Genomic DNA, 21,224 nt, shown 5'->3' on the forward strand with positions numbered 1-21,224 from the left:
CACACACACACCTATGCTCACACAGACAGAACCACACACACACTCATACAGACGGACACATAAAAATGTCTTTCCTGATCAAGCCTGCATCATCTTCCTGTTTGCCTCCTGCTGACCTGGAGTCAGCTACTTTGATAAAGCACTGTCACTTTGGTATGTTCCTTATATCCTTCACACGCTCTCACGACTTCAGCTACCCTCCAAGGATATTGCTTGCGTTTGCTGGATGCCCTGACAGCTGATTTGCACTCGATTACATAACGGGCCTGGCTGCTTTTTCATTTTAGAGAACATTTGGAACCGGTCAGCAGCATATTAAAAGTGATTCACCGTGCAGAACGGGCTATTGGAAAAGAGAGATGACCTGCCGGCACAATAGTACAGCCATGCAGCTCACGTCCATGCCATTAGAGCGCTGCCATATGGCTCTGGACATGTTTTGCCTTCTGTCCTCAAGTCTGCCTGCCGTACAGGAAGATGGTTTCAATTAATGCCCCCCTCCGGTCCGCTTTATTGCACAATCCAATCTGTGCATTCTTGGCTTTGGCGGAGTGATTCATTACATATGTGTAGGTCAATATAAAGCAAGCACTCACCCAGTACAGTATGGCTGGTTGTAAAAATAAAAACCAGTCAAGCATTTCTCTCTAAAAATGGTCAGACTGTACAGTTCTGGAAGGCTTTTGCTGTTCCTACAACTTCTTGCTACAGATTGTTGACACACTTACCATTGACGTAGAAAATTGTGTCCATTTTGTGTTTGCCAACTTTGTTGATGGCTTCACAGGAATAAACGCCTGACACATTGGCTGCAGCCACCACCAGGGTGCTAATGGTCTGTAGAAAAAAGTAAAAAGCAAAAAAATACAAATGTTACGAGCCTTATTATGTCCAATCACAATGGCATATTCATGCCCAGCTTCATCCAGTGGAAGTTTTCATGGCTAAGGTGGCAGGTGGGCTAAGGGTCAGACTAAGCCCCGGCCTTTTTCCACCCTCTGGTGCATTGCATTAATACAAGGATACATCTGGAGCTTTCAAATCCAAGGCACCTCTCGCAGGCCCGGCACAGAAGGAGAGCTTGGGCTCCATGTCATTTCCTGACAAGCGTTTACAATGCCACACTCAATTCTGTCACTATTGGAGTGGAACCCATTTAATGGCTTGAGTAGACACAATAATAAGTCTGATTTGGGCTGGGAGCCAGATTCAGGGGGTTCTGTTTTGTGTCCAGAATGACATCTGTTTTCAGACGCCGTCACATCAAACACTATGAAATGCTTTGGGGTGTATTGTCTGAGTGGCGCACTATTTGTACAATGTAAACTTCCTGGGGTTTCCGAAGCCATTGTGATACCTTGACATGGCAGACAAATGGCTTTTTCTATGAGTAAGTGGGCTGTTTTCAGCAAGTTTGATCAACTTGGTTTCTGGGTCAGCTCTAGACACAGATGATGCAGCTTAAGCCAAGAGAAATGCAAAATGCACACACTGAGTGTGCTCCAAGACTAACGCAACCCAGCCCGGATAAATCTGTTTGCAGCAGAGATGTTGTTCTAAGGCACGGTGACATGGTTGCTTACAATGCATTGCAACAACATATGCCATAATTCCTAATGTCATCTAGGTATGACTAGGGAGCAAAACATTGATTATTCTGGCATCAGAGCTTGATGAGCATGACAATGTAGTGAAATATGTCTACATCTAGTTCATGCAATACTGACACAGTTAATGTGTGTGTGTGTGTGTGTGTGTGTGTGTGTGTGTGTGTGTGTGTGTGTGTGTGTGTGTGTGTGTGTGTGTGTGTGTCTCTGAGTCTGATATATGGAGAACAAGAGAAAAAGAAAGCCTGAGAGCGATGTGGGTGGAGAAAGCAAGGAAGGAAAGGAAGACAAGGAATGGAGACTTTGGGCAAGCGGTTGTGCACACACACATTTGTGCATGTGTGCCTGACTGAGCTGAATGTGTTTGTGTGTGTGTGTGTGTGAGAGAGAGAGAGAGAGAGAGAGAGAGAGAGAGAGAGAGAGAGGGAGAGAGAGAAAGAGAGAGAGTGTGTGTGTGTGTGTGTGTGTGGGCGGGGGGGGTTGTATCTTTGTGGGTATACAAATATGTATCGCATAAACATTTGGATAGTCAATTTACCACAAAGAAATACAGCGTGTGCCTCAAAACAACTGATGGAAACAGTGTGTGTTTGTGTGGCAGTGTAACTCAGTGTGTGTTTGTGTGGCAGTATAACTCAGTGTGTGTTGGTGTGGCAGTATAACTCAGTGTGTGCGTGTGTGGCAGTGTAACTTAGTGTGTGTGTGTGTGGCAGTGTAACTCAGTGTGTGCGTGTGTGGCAGTGTAACTCAGTGTGTGCGTGTGTGGCAGTGTAACTCAGTGTGTGTTTGTGTGGCAGTGTAACTCAAGAACATGCCATCCGAGCTCCAAAGAATCATTTTTCGCCCTCCAGGCCTCCAGTCCTTGGGTGATGACCTGACCAGACATTCTGTGACCCCTCCCACCTGCCCCCATCTCTTGCTTCCAGCCACTTTGACCTAACCTGTCTACCCCCACCCCACCTTCAGACGGTCATTACTGGAGTCCTTGTGAGGGAGAGGTGGAGGTGGAGGGGGGCTTTTTGCCAGGCTGTTGCTCCGAGGGCACAGGGGGATTTATGTGAAGTGACAAAGAGGAATTCACCCTTACCGAATCCCCCCCCCCCCCCCCTCTGAGAGCAGGCCTTGTTATCACTGACCCCTACACCCTCTCCTCGTAAACCAACAGCGAATTCAGGCCACCAGAGCCTATTAAAGTGACCAGCCTCAGGATTTACTTACACTGCAGATTTAAAGTGATGCCCCCTGCACATGGGCACAGGGCAATGTAAGCCTTCTCTACCTGCTCATATTTATGACTAGCTTCACATATGCTGGAGTAGACTATAGAAATCTGAATGCAGAATTGCAATGCATCATCAGAGCAAAGAAAAACCATAAATCTGTGTCTGAAGCTCCGGAAGAAAGCCAGTATTTTGCCCGACTAGTTTCACTAATTTGACAAAGTTCAATTACTACCCTATTGCTACATATGCACTTTCATTATTTATTATTGTTTGTTTACATTTTATTTACTGTTTGCTTTGAATGAACGAACCCAAGCCCACAAATCTGAGCCACGTGTTTAAGACAGGCCCAGGCCCAGGCACTTAGCGTGCCTCCTTATGCAGGCTCATGCTGATGGAGTCAAGGGGTCCGCTGCAATAGCAAACTCTGCCAGGGCATGTACAACACCAGCAGCCACACTGGCCTCAAAACTGTGCTGTGCTTTGGCAGTGTGAGGGCAAACAACTGGTCAACACCAGAAAACACCAGCTTTTTAAACATAACTTCCCTGAGAGAGACAACTTGAATGGCCATGTAGGTGGTACTAATGAAGTCAGTTAATGAAGTCACTTAATTGGAAAGCTAGTACAAGCAGAAGCATAAAGCAATCTGAGCAGCTCTGGTGGGCGGATGGAAATGAGTTCATCATGGCTTTATGAGCGCCATGGTTACATGCAGTCATCACTGGGCCATTTGCTTTATGTACAGGCCTGTGTCTTCCTCCTGGGGGACCAGTAGGCACAGATCTGGGTGATGCATTGGGACTGGCTGCAGTTTTATGTGAGCTTTACAGGTCTCTCTCTCTATGTGTGTGTGTGTGTGTGTGTGTGTGTGTGTGTGTGTTGGGCAGCTTCAGCACTAACCGCTGGGCACAGCAGAGCAGAGCTGGGATGGGAGCAGCAGCTGGTTTATTTAGAGACCTCTGGTTTAAATTGAAGGGGGGATATTTTCCTCAGCAGGACGAAATGAGCTGTGGCTGTATCACACAGGCACACTCTCTCATACGTGTGTGTGTGTGTGTGTGTGTGTGTAACCAACTTAAACACTTTTCCTGGCAGCACAAGCATCTGTTATTGTAGTAAAAGAATGACATTTAATCAGGGCAAAGATGCCAGATACAAAGAAGGATTTCTTCCTTTTCCTTTTCAAAAGGTTTTTTAAATTCTTGTCAGCACCTTTTTCAAAGAGATGACAGAGGATAAGATAGAGGTGGAATTCAAGCACTAATGAATCATTTCATGATGTTCCAGTATTGATGCCATCATGGTTTTATTTTCAATCTGTCGGACCATTTTAGGGACTTGGTATTTTATCTGCAGTGATTGAGCTTTAGAACTCTGTGTCTTTGATGAGGTCATGTTAAGATTTAAGTTAAGATTTTTCTCTCCATGACTGCACACTCAAGGTCATCTTCCATAACTGTTGGTCACAGTTCCACTGGACTAAATCGAAGCAGATCTATGGGATCATTACAACGCGAGAATAACAAGCTATTGCTGCCAATACAGGGATTATGTAAATGTATTGTTTTCAGATGTGTGACTTTCATAGAGAGGGGTCGTGCAATTCTCCTCTCACATCCATAGATCATCCCCAATCCTCTGTGAGTGTGACTCATATTCTATTTCTGCTCTTTCACTCCACACAGCATGTTTTGTCAGGTTGATATTGTACATATGCCCATAAAAATTAATGGGGGAGACCATAACTCTTAACATGGCTGATCTGTGACTAGAAGTCCCATTTTACCATTCTCATTGTTGGCAAATCACCTGAACGTTGGTTTCATCATGATCTAGGCATGATTTGCCATTGCTGACGTGTACAGTGAGCTAAACAACCTGAAGAGCCCAGTATTTCCAGCCTTAGTACAGTATGTTCTCAGAGGTTGCGAAATACTATGTGTGTCATGCTTCAACACAGAGTCCCGCTATGTACTTTTGCTGCATCATCAAAACATTGAGTTGATACGGTCGAGGTGATAACTGTTGAATTACACGTTTCTGGCCCATTCATCAGACCGTAGTGACACATTTGTTTGCTAGAACTAGTAGCTTGGACACATTACCAAGTGGTGAGATTAAGCAAGCAGGACTTTCATGAACATTCATTGATTTTTTTTCTCTACAGGAAGGAAGTGAGGATTTACACACCTTGTTTACACCCTTCAACTCTGCGGACTTGCTGTCGATCATCTCAACCCAGTTGTATGGGTAGTCCTCTTCTGTTTGAACCCGCACTGCTAAGGGTTCACTCAGCAGTCTGCACCTAAAACGTACATTAGTACACAGTCACACAGAGCCCAGAACAGAACACTTCAGACTTTTAGAGACATTTTTAGTTCAATCGATTGATTCCCTGGCATTGCCCGTAACTCTCCTCAGAAATGAATTGAAGGGAAGTTGCATTCCCTAAACATTCAGGCAGGATGTACACACGGAAATGCCAAGGTGCGTTGTCATGGCAGTGGCAGGAATTTTGGCCTTTGGCTGTGATGACTGCCTTCTTCTCAGGAAAACCATGCACAACATGCCAGGAAGAAGCCATTCATCCACTACTGCCTTTCACAAATGTTTATCTCCGAGGTTGACCTTGAGGCTGACCTTCAGCACTCGAGAGGTTGTGAGCGGCGCGTGAGCGAGTCACGCCGCGCGTCTCGGCTCCGTATGAGACGGTGCATCCCTTGGCCCCTGGGCGTTCCGCGGGAACAAAAGGCTCTGCTTTGCGTCTTTCTAAGGAGAGGAACAATCGGCCCTAATGAGAACAGAGGCCGAGGAGGAAACGGCAGCGTGACAGGAAGGGCCGAGCAATGCGTCAGCGCTCACAGGAAGCTCCCCCACTCTCTGGCCAGGGCAGATAAGGCTGATCCGCAGACCTTGGCGGGTCAACAAGGGACGACTGATAACTTCTCCGCTCACTGATAAAGAGCAACACGCTCTCCCCGCCACCTCCCCCTCCCAATCACCCCCACTGTGATCATACAAAAATCACTTCTCATGACACTAGTGGTCAGTTGGCTGACAAATGGACTTCATGGAACTTGTGCAGTTTGGATTTTCAACAGTGATTTATTGTCGTTCATCAGGCAATGGTGAATGTCCTGACAAATGCTCTTCTCTCATTAGCTGTTGAAGAACAGGCTGTTTCAGCATGTGCATTTATGAGAGGCGGTTGCTATTGCCAGCTCTGATTATCTTTAAAGCTGCAGAGAGAAGCACTTTGGCTTCATTGACCTTCTGTTATTTCTGTCACAAATTTGGCCAACCAAGCTCTTTGACAAATAATTACTTGCAATTAACAGGAGCCCTTGTCAAGTTGCACCACCCGACGAGTAACATAATTTAGTTCCTCATTGTACGCCATCCAAATCTTGTTTTTGTAGCTGTTTGCTGCAGAGATAACCCTTTGGTAATGGTCTATTGTTTGGCTGATCCTAGCGGCTCAAAGGACTCCTGCTGTAGCAGTTCTGATGGGGCTCTATGGAAATTTGAATGTTTTTTTTTTCCTGGAGGTTCAGTAAGAGGCCAACATTTACATAGGGCCTCTTGGTGAAAGCATGTGGTGTCTGAGATTAATGGAGCCTTTTTCCATCCACATGATCAATGCAAAGGAGCCTGTCTATTTAAGATCCATTATAGACATGGGTGTTGAGATATTGAGAAGCTGGACCCCTACTTCAAGAAATATGAATCATATTCAATATGGTCCAAAAGCCTCCACTGCAATATACCTGAGATGTGTCAGATACAAGAGCATCCATGTGCATTTTAAGCAAATGTACAAACCCATATGCTACTTACAACAATAAACTAGACTTTAAAAAACACTGTAAAAAATTGAAACAACATGAGTTCAACTTGGGATCAGGGCTTACTCTCTGTTCTGTTTTAATGAGCCATGGTAGGCGTTTGACCGGCTGAACTCAGGTCAGATTGACTGGTTGATTCTTATTTATTTATGAATTCCTCAGTGGAAGCTCAGTTACTCTGGTCTGAGATCAAGCGCCAGTCCATGCAGATTAAGTCAATTACCCCCATTCTGCATGATAATTTATGGACCCTTACCAAAGGTCTACAGGGGGATGCTAAATCAAGATTAAGAGAATTTAAAATGAAAATTAAATAGCATGAAATCGTATCATATTGTGCGATATCTCAATTCAAATTACCAATGTTCTCTGACAAACCAAATATGTGTGTGAATGAAAAGAGCAGGAAGATGTTATTCTTACTCTTGAAAGTCTGGATTGGGGTCGCAGGGCTGCCAGAACCAGGTGACCTCTGGCATGGGATAGCCAAATGCAGTGCAGGTGAGGTGCTGAGGCTGGCCTTGGGTGCTGGAGCGCGGCTCCTTGGTCATCACGCCCTCCTCAAGAATCACCGGCTTCACTAAAGACACACAGACACAGGTGAGGGGGGTTACACACACACACACACACACACACAGGTGAGGGGGGGGGATACACACACACACACACATAGGTGGGGGGAGGGGGGTTAAGGCCAGTACACCTCTGCAGCTAATGAGCATATTTCCAGGTTGAGTGTCATTTCCACTGTTTTTAATGACACAAATGCTTTGCGTAGGGCTGCTCTAAGGGGGCTTTAGCAGTGCAGTGGTCAGGGTTCTGCACATGAAAGTGATTTGTTTGGACGCTCCTCCCAGGCAGGTGGGGTGAGTGAGGAGCAGCAGGCTGATGAGGTGCAGAACTGCAGCCATTTCTGAGAGGAGGTTCCTATCACCTCATCTTTCTGCACCAACTGGGTGACCTACCAGCTCGCACTGCTCCCAGATCTGGCTTCTCTCACAGCCTGCCCTTCTTTCTCCCACTTCTGCTCTCTTTTGTTTGCTTATATCTGTCTTTCTTTCTCATCTCCACTCTGTGCTGCATTTAGTTCACACACACACTGTAGGGGGTGAAAGAGAAGCAAGCACGGACAGCCAGAGCAATAGCCTGACTTCAAACGCTTGATGAATGTGATGTTTAAAATAGTTCCCTAATTGCTCCCAGGGATCTTTGAAATCTGTTTCCATTGTTTGTAACTCCAAGTTGTGTGTGTGTGTGTGTTTTTGTCAGGCCTATAATAATATGTTGTGCAGAGCAGGACAGTGAACAACCATAAACGATTTTATATGAAGTGGAAGGGGAGCCATCTCTCTAGTCTGGCACCAGGGCGCAATTCCTGGAAACTGTGCTGGGGTACGAGGAAGAAGATGAACGACACGGCTTTTCTTTCCCCTCTAGTGTTTGTGAGAAAAACACTGTCCACATCATTACCAAGTGTTCTATCTCTCCTCCTCTGGATCTCTGTGTGAAATCATGCTGACGCTACAACATGCCAGCGCAGCGACGTCAGTGATCTCTGGAGCTCGGTGGCCACCAGCGTGTTGCTAAAGACGCCATCTCATTATCTGTCAGTGTCACTTAGTCCAATTGTCCATATGGCCTATAAAGCATGGTGGATAAGGTGCTAAGATGCATGCTGAATGGATGAATGTTATGAAAGGAGAGTCAGCAAAGACGAGGCTGAATGTTGCATGCAGTTCAGCTCCAAGCAGAGCGCTCACATACCCCCCCCCCCCAACCCCCCAAAGCCCTTTCAAAGAGACCGCTAACCAGCTCCAGATGCAGTGGCTATGTCAGTCTCGCTCTGAGAACAACAACCCCGAGAAATTCCTCTCATTCCTCCAGACATTGTACCTGCAGCCAGGGCAGCATGGCCCACAATGCTGCAGGAATGCTGTGGAAGAACGCTGATTCATCTGCCTGCATTCAGGGAGAAACATGCGTTGGTCAGCCCTGCTGTACGTACCCTCCACCACCAGGCTGTAGTTGAGACTGCGGGTCAGGCCGGCGGCTGCGTTCTTCACCTCCACGGTGTAGAGCCCCGTGTGTTCCCACTTCACTTCTTTGATGATGAGCTTGCGGCGCGACATATGATAGCATGTGGCATTCTTCGGGATGCGCACATTATTCTTATACCTGCACACATTTCACACTCAATACTGACAATCTGCACTGAGCAAAATCAGCCCTGTCTTGCATGATATACTCATCAGCTTGGGTAAGCAGAACTGCAAAAATCAATAACTGAGATGCGTCATACATGATGTTGTGTAAATGCACATACAAGTGTCTGACAAGATGAGTAATGCTTATAGCTTACCAAATCACTTCAACTTCTTTGGGGTTTGGATAAGTATGGACAAAAGGTTCAAACATCACTTTGTCAAATTCCTGAACTGTATTGGTTTGAGGACCTTGGTGTTCCAGTTTCAAAAATGGATGCTCTGCAGAAAAAAAAACCAAGATGAACGAAACAGGAAAAATGCAACAAGTGCAAGCTAGACGGAGGTGTCTCTCAGCGAGTCCTTACTGTAGACGATGACCTCTGCCGTGCTGTTCTTTTGGTTCTCAACCTCGGCGATGCACGTGTAATTCCCCGTGTCCTGCATTGTTATGCTGGGTAAAGTGAGTGTACTAGTCATTATGCGACTGGTTTCATAGGGTTCGCGTTCGGGTTCTAAGACAGGTTTGCCAGACATAAGAGTACCCTAGAGATAGAAACAAGACAGAGGGGTGACCACAAGGGCCATAACACACACAGCTATATCATATTTGATTATAAACTTCTCACTATGTTTCTATTATTTTCTACTATTTGAAAAACAAGAGCCTAAAAAACGCAAATGGCTTTTCACCAATCAACACTAGTTTATACCTGGTGTACATTGAACACTGAGATACAGATCAGGGGACACTTTCCACTGACATGTTTGTTTGTTCAGGGATGTGTGTGAATGGTTGCTCTCAGGATTCATTAAGGCCATGGTGTTGTTAGTACAGTTAGAGCCGAGTTCATTCTTACATTGGGGTGTTGCCATTTAAATATGATTCTGCCAGACGACTTGGTCTCTCCTGAGCAATTTAGGACTAGTTTCTCCCCGACTAGACGCTCCACAGGTTCATCACGATGTGGGCGGATGATCTTCACATTCTTCAGTACTTTAGCTAGAAGTGAAGAAAAAGCTCAGACATATCAGACATATTATTTCACTACATTTGACAGACTATTTTAAATTATTTGATTTGATTTGATTTTGTTTTTGTGTTTCAAGCAATAATAACCAAGGCACTTACTTAATCTTTGAATAATGTAATTAGACTTGTATGTCCTGCCACTGACAGTGGCTGAGCATGTCAGCATAAAATAGGAGTCCCACATGGTTTTGTACGGAAGCGTAAAACCTTCCTTAGGATCCCATTTCACCTTTGTTTTGAGATCTTCTGAGATAGGTGGGGCCTAAGCAGAAAGAGTGGTAAAAATAAAAATCTCTAACAATGATCTAAAAATGATACCATTAAAATAAGGCTTGTTTTTTGAAGTATCTAGACTCCTGACATGCAGCCGTCCTACCACATGCTCGCTGGACCCTATACCTACAAGCCTACTTCAGTCCATCAGCCCGACCATCGCACCAGCTATCACACACGTGATCAATGCATCGCTAACCTCCGGCACATTTCCAACAGCGTTCAAAACGGCCCGGGTAACACCGTTACTTAAGAAAGCTTCTCTCAACCCTGCTCAAGTCGAGAACTACCGCCCTGTCTCACTCCTGCCTTTCTTATCCAAAGGCATTGAACGAGCAGTCTCCAAACAGGTCTCTGACTTCCTTTCACAGAACAACCTTCTGGATCCAAATCAGTCTGGGTTCAAAAGCGGCCACTCTACCGAAACGGCTCTGCTGTCTGTAACAGAAGCCTTAAAAGAAGCCAGGGCGACCGCTCGGTCATCAGTACTCATTCTGCTTGACTTATCGGCTGCCTTTGACACGGTTAATCACCGCATCCTTCTCTCTATACTCGCTAACATGGGAATCTCCGGTTCTGCTCTCTCCTGGTTTGAATCCTACCTCACAGGACGCTCGTTTAACGTATCATGGCTTGGTCAGCTATCTGCACCTCACCATCTCACCACAGGGGTCCCCCAGGGCTCAGTACTGGGCCCCCTTCTCTTTGCTATCTACACCACCTCCTTGGGACAGATTATCCGTTCGCATGGCTTCTCATACCACTGCTATGCAGACGACACACAGCTCTATCTGTCCTTTCCACCTGATGACCCCTTGGTTTCAGCACGGATCTCGGATTGCCTCTCAGACATAGCTACATGGATGAAGGCACACCACCTCCAGCTGAACCTCTCAAAGACTGAACTGCTGGTCCTCCCAGCTAAACCTACCATACACCACGACATCAACATCAAATTTGACTCTCTGTCTGTTTCACCTACCAGGACTGCAAGAAATCTAGGAGTTGTTCTCGACAACCAACTAAACTTCTCAGATCATGTTGCCTCAGTCGCCCGGTCATGCCGTTTCGCACTCTACAATATACGGAAAATCAGGACTTACTTAACTCAAGATGCCACCCAACTTCTGGTTCAGGCAATAGTCATCTCACGACTCGACTACTGCAACGCCCTCCTGACAGGTCTCCCAGCCTGCGCAGTGAAACCACTTCAGATGATCCAGAACGCGGCAGCGCGCCTGGTCTACAACCAACCCAAGAGGGCACATGTTACCCCGCTACTCATCCAGCTACATTGGCTACCTATGGCGGCCCGCATCAAATTCAAGGCTCTAACGCTTGCCTACAAAGTAGTCTCCGGTTCTGCTCCCACCTACTTGAATGCCTTCATACAGACATACGCTACCTCCAGACCGCTGCGCTCCTCAGACGAACGACGTCTAGCTCTACCTCCGGTACGCTCAGGCCAATCAAAACTTTTCTCATCTGTTGTTCCTCGCTGGTGGAACACACTGCCAGTTCCTACAAGGGCAGGGACATCCCTCTCCATTTTCAAAAAACTCCTGAAGACCCAGCTCTTTAGAGAACATCTCCTCTCATAGCAACACTTACAACAAGTCTTGCTGATCCTAGCACTCACCAGCCGTCTTAAACTGACACGTAACTGTTAAAAACAGCACTCACTGATGCACTTATTCTTACTGTACTCTAATGTTTTTTTAAATTGTCCTAATATTGTTGAGAATTGCTCTAAACTTAAACTGTTTACCATGTTGTTAGTCGCTTTGGCTAAAAATGCGTCAGCCAAATGTAATGTAATGTAATGTAATGTAATGTTTTTAAACCCTTTAAGACATTAAACACGTTTTAAACACTGAAGACATGTCTATTGCCTGCCTGCCTATACATAAAAAAACTATGTAGCTTCTCTTATTTTTACTCCACTTCTTCTCTTGTTTGTTCTAGAGCCAAGTGTTAGGCTGGAGAAGGAGGAAGGAAGGATGCAGGAAGCGGGAATACCATAGATCTCCCTCTTGCAGGAAGGTCACACAACTATCTGTGCCGTCGGACTAAGACATGTTTGTCCATAGCAAGCCATTGTCAGACTCAGCTATACATCAACTGTATGGCAGCATGGCATGGCTGCATGGCAACAGGCTCTATAAATTACTACTTGTTGCTCATAGTGCAGCCTTAACACCATTGTGTAGCATCAGTGAAGGACCTCTCTGTTCCCCCTGCATTACGTATATAAAACCATGCACATGTAGGCCTACAGTAAACAGGAACAGTAGGCTGCATTACAACCTAGTGTTCTTCTGTGGCCAGATTTTTCCAAGAACAAAACTAATTTGTCTTCATTAAGTATCTATTAACCTCGTTAACCCCCCTGAGAGGCACGTTGTTTGTCTCAAATGTTTTTTTTTTTGCTACCTGCATTTCCTGGACGTGGTTTGCAAAACAGGGTGTATTAAATATAGACCAGATGGCTCTATTCTGGGAAGACTAGTGTCTACAACCGGCTTCCTGTCTTTTACAGGAAGTAGACAGGATGACTCCCCTTGCCGCCTGAGCCTCCCTGTTCTCTGCCACTGTCCCTCTCCTTTCCCCTCCGGAGTGAGAGCTTTCAAGGGTGTGAGAAACCCAGAGACGCCCACGCTCCCAGGCACTTTTTTTGTCACTGCCGTGTTTCAAACAAATCCTCCCACACCGATTGACGGCTTCACTGACAAACCTCCTGTTTTGGCATCTCTCTCTTTATCACATCACTGGTCAACCTGTTGACCTCAGATATTCCTGCTGCACCACCCTCCGCCAATTTACCAATCACACAGCTAGTAGCATTTCAACCTTTGGATTGCCACATTAGCCTACTTAATGCTCTCAAAGGTTTTGATTTTGGACTGCATTACCCGTTTTAAACCCTGGTGGTCATTCTTACATAAAGCACCTTTAAATTAAAAATAAATAAATAATTCAATTAAACTAATTACAATTTCTTGGGTCTAAAGAAGTATCTGATGGTTCCAGATATTTAGATATCATAATTTAAACTTACAGTCTCCAGGGTGACATTAAAGTCAGGTGATGTTGTTCTGCAGGGTATTAGGAGAGACTTGTCATGTCTGTAGGAGAACAGCACCTGTGGACTGTTTATGAAGGGTTCCATGAAAGGTTGAGCGTGATCTGTCAAAAGGATAGAGTATATGAAATGGATTTCCAGACATGTGTAGTTACAATAAGAAGAAGCAGACCTCAGGGACACAGCCTACTGTATAGTATTATAGTATTGCTATTCCTTGTGTTTCTCTGGAAGTGTTACAGACTTTCTTTCATTCTTTTCAGAGAAAAAAAAGCTTTTGACCACCAGCCAGTCGGACAGGTTCAATTGAAACCAAATTGCTTGTCAGATTCTGCATTATTACTGAACTGTGCTCACGGCGCAAGCTGCACGTACGCCTGCGTTTAGCTCCAAACAGATCCAGTGCGGCTCCTCTCGTGACAGCTCGTCTACTGCGTGTTTACTCCTCCCAACGTGAGGACTGAACTCGGAATCCAAGGTCCAGTCTGGCCCTCCCTCCCACCCAGGAGTGAAATCAAATCTCCCCGACAAATTGAAATTGGCCTCTTCTCCAAACAGCTCCCCCCCCCGTTTGCCTCATAGGGCGCTAGATAAAGAAACAGACTGGTGATGGAGCTATTAAGTCACTGTCATCCCGAAGCGAAGCCGGCCAGACGTTGCGCTGACTGCCCGCGACTGCGGAGGCACGCTGTGGGACTTGTGTGGTTAAACAAACACGCTGGTGTGAGCTAAGCACAATGTTTCTCCTGTAAAATGAGCGCAAATTTGTCAAATATTATGGCGTGATGTCGGGAGGGCAACTCTGAAAACAAACATGGCTGATTGTCTGCAATAAACGGTAGACATGGCTGAGCGTAGTGCAGGAGATGCTGGGGGCCCGTGGCTCACAGGCACAGGCAGGAGGCTAGCGCTTAGCTGCAGAGGAGCGCTGTCTGGGGCAAAGTCCAAGGGAGCAGGAGGGTCCCTCAGGCTCCCAGTGAGGCCCTCAAGCCATACCCATATCTCCCTGGTATTTGGACCATGTGAAATAACACAACCAATGTCCTCTCTGCTGATCTCATCATCGGGATATTTATTGATCTAAAGGGGTGTTGATTTTCAAGCTATTCATAGAGTGACACAAGCTGTCATCAGCTTATCTCTGAGGAAGGAACGATGAGTGTCAATCTATGTGGACTGATGTTCCCACTAACTGTATAGTCGCTGACTTGTTGGCTTGTAAGGTGCTGTCATTTGAGGCACTGCCGGATGACTGGAAAAACAGAAGCTGAAGCAGGAAATAATAGCCAATGACCAGGGCTTCCGATGCAATCACACTCCGCTTCCAGCGTCCAGAAGGAGCCTGGCCCCACACGAGCGCCTTCCTCTCCGCGGCTCCCCATATGGGCACGACCGAGTTCCTTTTGGCCGACGAGCCCCAGCCCTCCGCAGACTTGTGCTTCTTTTTTAAACCGCCCTTGTCTGCAATTGGGGATAAATGGCTTTTTGGAGCCTCACTGAGGTGTGCAGTGGAGCCGCTCATTAATTTGTGTGGCCCCTCTCCTCTCTTTATCTCTCTTATTTTCTCTCTCTTTCTCTCTCACTCTTTCTCACTCTGTCTTCCCCTGGGTTTATTCCAGCTCTGGTATCACATACAAAGACATCAGAATGCTCAATGAGCGTGTCGTTTCTCTGGCTCTTAACATGCCCCCAAAGAGTTTCTTGGCGTCATTTAGACTTAAACTGTACTTTTGGTGTTGGGCCATTTAGCATGTTTCCTGTGAGAGCCTTTAAACAAAGGCCTTGTGTAACATACAGATACTAAGGGGATAAGACAACCCCAACAATAAGAAAGAAAACAGTGCTTATCAGAACAGAGGTAAAGCAAGAACTGATGCAATCACAGAGAAACACAACAAAAGCACTAAGAAAGACGGAGCCAGGAAGCCGGCCTGCTAAGGTGGTGATGGACTTTTACATTATGTTGCTAAACCGTTTTTTGAGGGGTTTTGTCTTACCTTCGACAAACACATAAATGGATTTTGCGTGTCTGGGTGAGCTGCATTCATAATAGCCAGTGTCATTGTAGGTGAGGTTGTGCAGGAGCAGCCTCTTGCAGTGCTGCTTCCTCTGGGAGCAGTCTTCCACACGGACTCCCTCAGAGAGCAGGTCTCTGCTGGGGAGGGTCCAGTTCAGCCTCCGTGAACCCCTGCAGGAGACAGTTCAATATAACTCTGTGCTGCTTCCAACTTGCAAAGCTCACAATGAAAAGCTACAGTACACTAAAACAGAATGAACAAAGGGTCTTTGATGACAGTTGCAACAGACATGTTGAGATACAAACCAAAAGTGCTCATGTCTAGTGTATTTCACCTCTGCAATACCTGCACCCCTCCACTGTGCCACCCCAGAAACAGGAGATGATGCAGCTGACCTTCAGCGGTAACAGCATGGTCAGTTTTAGATGGGGCCCTTACTCTGGAATCTGGACCTTTACATGGATCTCTGATTCATCTCTTCTTTTAGTCTCCTTCTCATACACACATCTGCAGGCAAACACATCTCTTTTCTCTTCTATACTATTGCAAAGGAGAAATGAGTCTGAATTCAGGATTGAAAGACTGTTGCTGTTTTGTGTGGTGTTTCACATGTTCCAAAATCCCAGCAAGATATCTGGTAATATGACTGGATCCAAACGGACAGAAGTCAAACTGCTGATTTGGCAAACCACAGGCAAAATCACTTCCAAAAAAATTCTCAGAAGTAATTTCACTTGGAGGAACATGAAGTACTAAGAATGAAACCAAAGCAATGGCGTTCAAAAAATATAAACAGATAGAAAAGTGTCATACGGGAGACCATAAATGACCTTGCACTACTTCTCCGCCTCATGAACACAATGATGGAGCGGACCTGTACCCTCTTCAAAGAAACATCCTAGCAGGGACTCTGACGGGATGTCATATGAGAACTTCTCACAAAATGGCAGAAACACTTGTGGTTGTGATTCATGGAAAGCGTTAATGTAGAAGTGGCAGATAATGTATTCTTATGGCCGGCAGTGATGGCGAGCCACCCACCCACACTACCACAGCGTCCCAGCAGCCTGCTAGCATTCTGTTTATTTTCAAGTGTTTGAAGGCAGCTTTGTTAATCTAACGACATCTGATAACTGCGGCTTTCACATGGGAAACAAGTATCGTCTGGGGTGATGTGTTCGCATAACACACATTTCCAAACAACGGGCTGCTTTCGGGGTCCCGTGAACAAGATCCCAGAGGAACGTTCAAACATGTCTCGCATACCGACATCTCGGCCTCTCCGCCCAGTGGGTCACGCAACTTCAAACTCTCCTCATGGGCCGGGAACGCACGCGGCACCAGTGCAGTGCAGTGTTGTGCAGTGTTCAGCACATGGCCTTGTAGGGAAGCGTCGCATTAGATAAAGCCCACTGGGGTTCGCATTCCTAGCGTGGCTGCAGAGTGATGCAAAGCTCTCTCGATTCTTGACGAATGTGTATGTTTCCCTCGGTGGTCCACCCCTCACCTCACCTTTCAGTAATTGGAACTGGCTGATAAATTGGGGGACCACACCGAATCTGGGGCTGGCTGCTGTCACTGAGTCTTTGAGGGCTAATGAGCTTATGGCCTCCGTAAAGCCCCATTTCTCTGCATGAGCAACAGGCCTGTCTGTCTATAGCAGCAGCATCCCAGGCCTGTTGTTATTGTAAGGACCCAGATAGGGAGAGCAGAGAGTAATTGCTGCCCTGATAGCGTAATGGTGCCTCTCCAACCTGCCACGGAGATGAGCCGCCAGTCCAGCATCTCTCGGGGAGGGAATATGTCGTTTGGTTGGGAGAGCAGCCAGTCACGGCAGTGATTCACGAGAGCAATGAATCAGTACTAAGTCTTCCATGAGAACCGAAGTGGGATCTGGAAATGTGCCGTCACTGCAGATGTTGACGGTAATTGAGATAATATAAAAGACCCCCAAAAGTTGTGGGTAATAAAATAAATAAATATAGTGTTTGCTCGTTTTCTCATCCACACCTACATGTGTGCTGTGTGTGTGTGTGTGTGTCTGTGTGTGTGTGTGTGTGTGTGTGTGTGTGTGTGTGTGAGTATGTGATTATAGTGACTGCATTTGTGAGTACACCAGTGTGGGACTACTTGTTTGGCCGAGTGTGTATGATGCTGAATGGGTGTACACAGGTGTGTGCGGTGTGGCCTACCTGCAGACGAGCGTGAGGGAGTCTCCCACATGATGCACATGCTGATGGTTTCCTGACATCAGATGCAGCTCCCGCACCCCCTCCACCAGCCCTGCGGAGAACAATGGACAGGGCAGTCAGACGCCAGCACCGGCACAGACCCCCCTCCCATGCCAGCGCCGCTCCACACAGCATCCATTCAGCACAGTGCAGCGCTGGGCCTGCTGGGCTCACTAGGCCCCTCCGTCTGCTGTGTGAAGCGCACAGACTTGCATGTTCCCACACAGCCGCTCATTACAAGCACTTGGCAGGAACCTCAAAGCAGTGAAGCTGGACACAAGTCCAGAAGCACAGGACGTGAAAACTACCCTCAGTGATGACATCTTCACACACACACAAACACTGACTGGCAGTGATGTCTTGCAAATCTGAAGCCAACATTAGAGGTCTAAGCCCTGTGCTTATTTGTGCTGCTAAAAGGCACCTGTGAATTAGCAGTGGACCCCCCCCCCCCCCCCCCACCCCCATATGGGTCCAGTCAGGGCTCATTCCACTTGGTTCTGGTCTCATTCTGAAGGTTATGCAAGTGCCTTTCCGGTCCCATGTGGAGAGGTGTGATCCAGCTCAGTCCAGTCTTTGCCTGGACTTTCTGAGACTGGTGGCAGGAATGTGTGTGTTTTTGCGTGTGTGTGAGTATGTGCACTGTGTGTGTGTGTGTGTGTGTGTGTGTGTGTGTGTGTGTGTGTGTGTGTGTGCGTATGTGTGTGTGTGTGTGTGTGTGTGTGTGTGTGTGTGTGTGTAAGGAGGCCAGGGGTGCAGCTGTGCCCCTGCACCAGAGAGGTCACCTCTGTCTACACATGTGTGGTCAAAACCGGGGAGAACTGGGCAGACCCAGATGAGCCCCCAACATGTCCTCCAGCACTTCCTCAAGATCAATCAGTCAATCTAAGCTCTAAGGACCCCTCTCTTCAGGTCACTTATGTAACGCCACACTCTGTGTTTTGGCTAATCCTCCACTCTATCCACCATTGACCTTGCTGGGCCATTATCTGCTATTATTACTCTGTGGTGCTGAGAGCGAAACATTGCTGGCCAGGAGAATCTGTGTACTGGACAGCTGTTCCAGCTGTTGAAAGGGACAACCAGTGGCACTCGGCAGAGGAAGCGCTGTGCCCCCCCCCCCCCCCCCCCACCCAGGCGGCGTGACAGTCATCTCATAAGTCATTTCCGTCTTTTCACTGTTGTCCCATGTCGCCTTGTGTAGCTACTCGCTTTGTGTGGGCTGGTTGTTGTGTTGCCAAGCAAACGAGTTTATTACAATTTGGCTATTTCAAGTGGGGTGTCCACAGGGAATGGTACAGCAGAGGAAGACAATGAGATTACACACAGTTCATTTCCACGCTGGCAACACCCCGCACCCACAAAACCATTTCATACACTGTCACTGGCTCACATGGATTTTCTCTCTCTTCCTCTTTTCTGTACCCATCTATCCAACCCTCTCCCTTTCTCTCTTCCTCTCTCTCTCTCTCTCTCTCTCTCACACACACACATTCCACAGAATTATACAATATTGTATCGTAGAGCCACAGCTGTACTCTGAGAATGAATCATGCCAACACTTGCACTTTACACCAACTTCCTGTACATTCTGGTATCATTGTTAAACTGTACAAGGTTGTCCAGGGCAGCAGATGCTGTTCTAGCTCTGCATTGTATGGAACCCCTTTCACAGACTGTTGGGTTGCTTTTTCTAGATCTAATTTGTTTTCAGAATTTAGAATCACATTTAGAAGCGTCCAAATTATGAGATAGATTTCAGTAGAATAAGTAATCATCTGACATGATGTACAAATGTTTTCTGTGTCATGAAGTCAGTTTGTGATTTAGTAATTTCATACAAGACACTGCAGGAATATAGACCTAGAGTGGTATACCATGACACCTGATTTCAATAGAGCTACAGCCGTTTGAATCCAACCTATTGGCTGGAATAACATCCATCCCTAGCACACTGTGGCAGATATGTCTTCTCCTCTGTTTCCACATCCCCCTCTTTTCCCTCACTTTGTTTCTCCCTCACTGTCACGCAAGCCTGCCAGCTCCACACACACATGAGGGTGATGGGAACATTGTCCACACACACACACATACACACACACACACACACACACACACACACACACACACACACACACACACACACACACACACACACATGAGGGTGATGGGAACATTGTCCACACACACACACACACACACACACACACACACACACACACACACACACGAGGGTGATGGGAACATTGTCCACACACACACACACACACACATGATGGTGATAGGAACATCGTCCACACACACACACACACATTCACATGAGGGTGATGGGAACATTGTCCACACACACAGACACACACACACACGATGGTGATGGGAACATCGTCCACACACACACACACACACACACACACACACGATGGTGATGGGAACATCGTCCGAGATGCAGCAGGCTCTCACAGCTGGCCGCTTAAGCCGGGGCCCCCAGCAGTCCACTTAAAAAGAGCCTCCTCTCTCGTAAACACCCCCAGCCTCTGTCTCTCTGACCCCCGCATGCCCACCCCCGGTCCCCCGCGCCACCTCCCGCCCCTGCTCCGAGCGACTGCCCACTGCTGACCTGAGCCAGCCGCTGTTCTTCTGCTCGAACAGCTGTGCGCGGCATTCTTCCCGCCGAACGTCTGAGAAATGCCAGAAATGTGCTGTTCAGAGAGGTTCCGAACCTGCTTCTCATTAAGGGCCCTTCAAACAAAAGGCCGAGCGTGGAGGAGCACGCTGCCCTGCGTGGGTTGCCATATTTAGCCTGAGCCGCTGCCAAGCCCCACTTGCCAGAGCTCCAGTAGAGAGTTAGATGGTGTGCATCAAGTCTCTTGAATTTCCCCTTGGGGATTAACTAAGTATCTATCTATCTATCTATCTAGGACTAAGAAATGGCTAGGGAAAGGACAATCACTGCCATTGCTACCCACACACACACTTCCAGCCTAACATGCTCGTGTCTTGAACCCTCTTTGGATCCATCTACCATTTGTTTGTGGTAAAAGACAGACACATGGAAATGGAAACAGTGACATTACAGCACTCTGCTTTCTACAGCAGGAACCCTAGCTAAACAGACTTCAGTCTACTCCCCTTATGGTTTCATTTAATCATGCCATTAATTTGTACTTGTTCGCTGTGACCATGAGGGGATTTTTAGAATAAGAACTATAAATAGGCATCTCTGTGTCATGCACAACACTTGAGTAATCAGCCAGCTATCTTGCGGTTTGTGCCGTTTCACAGGTCCCCTGGGCCCTACACAAACTTGCTGAGGTCAGGAGATGTCCTGCGGCGAGGAGGCTCTGACGCGCGTATGTGCCGTACTACAGGCCTGCGGGCCGCTGTTGTGCAACCTCACACCACAACAGCGTATTGAGCACAGTGGATTACGGCTGTATGCTTCAGATTCCCTAGGAAACCCCCACTCACAACCCCCCAACAGTGGCCGAGCATAATGCGCGGAATTCCCTTGTCTGGTGAGAACAGTCGTCTGCTGGACTGCCCATGCTTCCTGAAGGAGAGGCACGGTGTACTGTACCAGTGAGACTGTCTCTGGAGGAAGGGGAGGGCAGAGGGGGAGCAACGCATCTTTTTCACACTTACTCACATAACCTTGGAGCTCCCAATCAACCAGGATGCTATGACTCAGATTCAAAGAACAAAAGGCTT

At 47.0% G+C, this 21,224-nt stretch overlaps 1 protein-coding gene across 1 annotated transcript in view; it reads right to left on the reverse strand.

Moving 5' to 3' along the window:
• Positions 1-21,224, reverse strand: part of kdrl (kinase insert domain receptor like) — a 46,903-nt gene that overhangs the window by 20,995 nt on the left and 4,684 nt on the right. Inside the window, exons 2-12 of the mRNA XM_076292517.1 lie at positions 17,478-17,568; positions 15,265-15,455; positions 13,244-13,371; positions 10,012-10,174; positions 9,740-9,882; positions 9,248-9,425; positions 9,038-9,161; positions 8,684-8,853; positions 7,102-7,258; positions 5,024-5,138; positions 729-837 (exon numbers count right to left, since the gene is read on the reverse strand). Of these exons, the coding sequence (XP_076148632.1) occupies positions 729-837; positions 5,024-5,138; positions 7,102-7,258; positions 8,684-8,853; positions 9,038-9,161; positions 9,248-9,425; positions 9,740-9,882; positions 10,012-10,174; positions 13,244-13,371; positions 15,265-15,455; positions 17,478-17,568 (1,569 nt within the window). The remainder of the gene's footprint in view (positions 1-728; positions 838-5,023; positions 5,139-7,101; positions 7,259-8,683; positions 8,854-9,037; positions 9,162-9,247; positions 9,426-9,739; positions 9,883-10,011; positions 10,175-13,243; positions 13,372-15,264; positions 15,456-17,477; positions 17,569-21,224) is intronic.

This window comes from Alosa pseudoharengus, unplaced genomic scaffold (genome assembly GCF_046254945.1).
Source record: "Alosa pseudoharengus isolate Yale_2024_CS ecotype anadromous, Long Island Sound unplaced genomic scaffold, YU_APseudo_1.1 YU_APseudo_1.1_scf_19, whole genome shotgun sequence".
NCBI lineage: Eukaryota > Metazoa > Chordata > Actinopteri > Clupeiformes > Clupeidae > Alosa > Alosa pseudoharengus.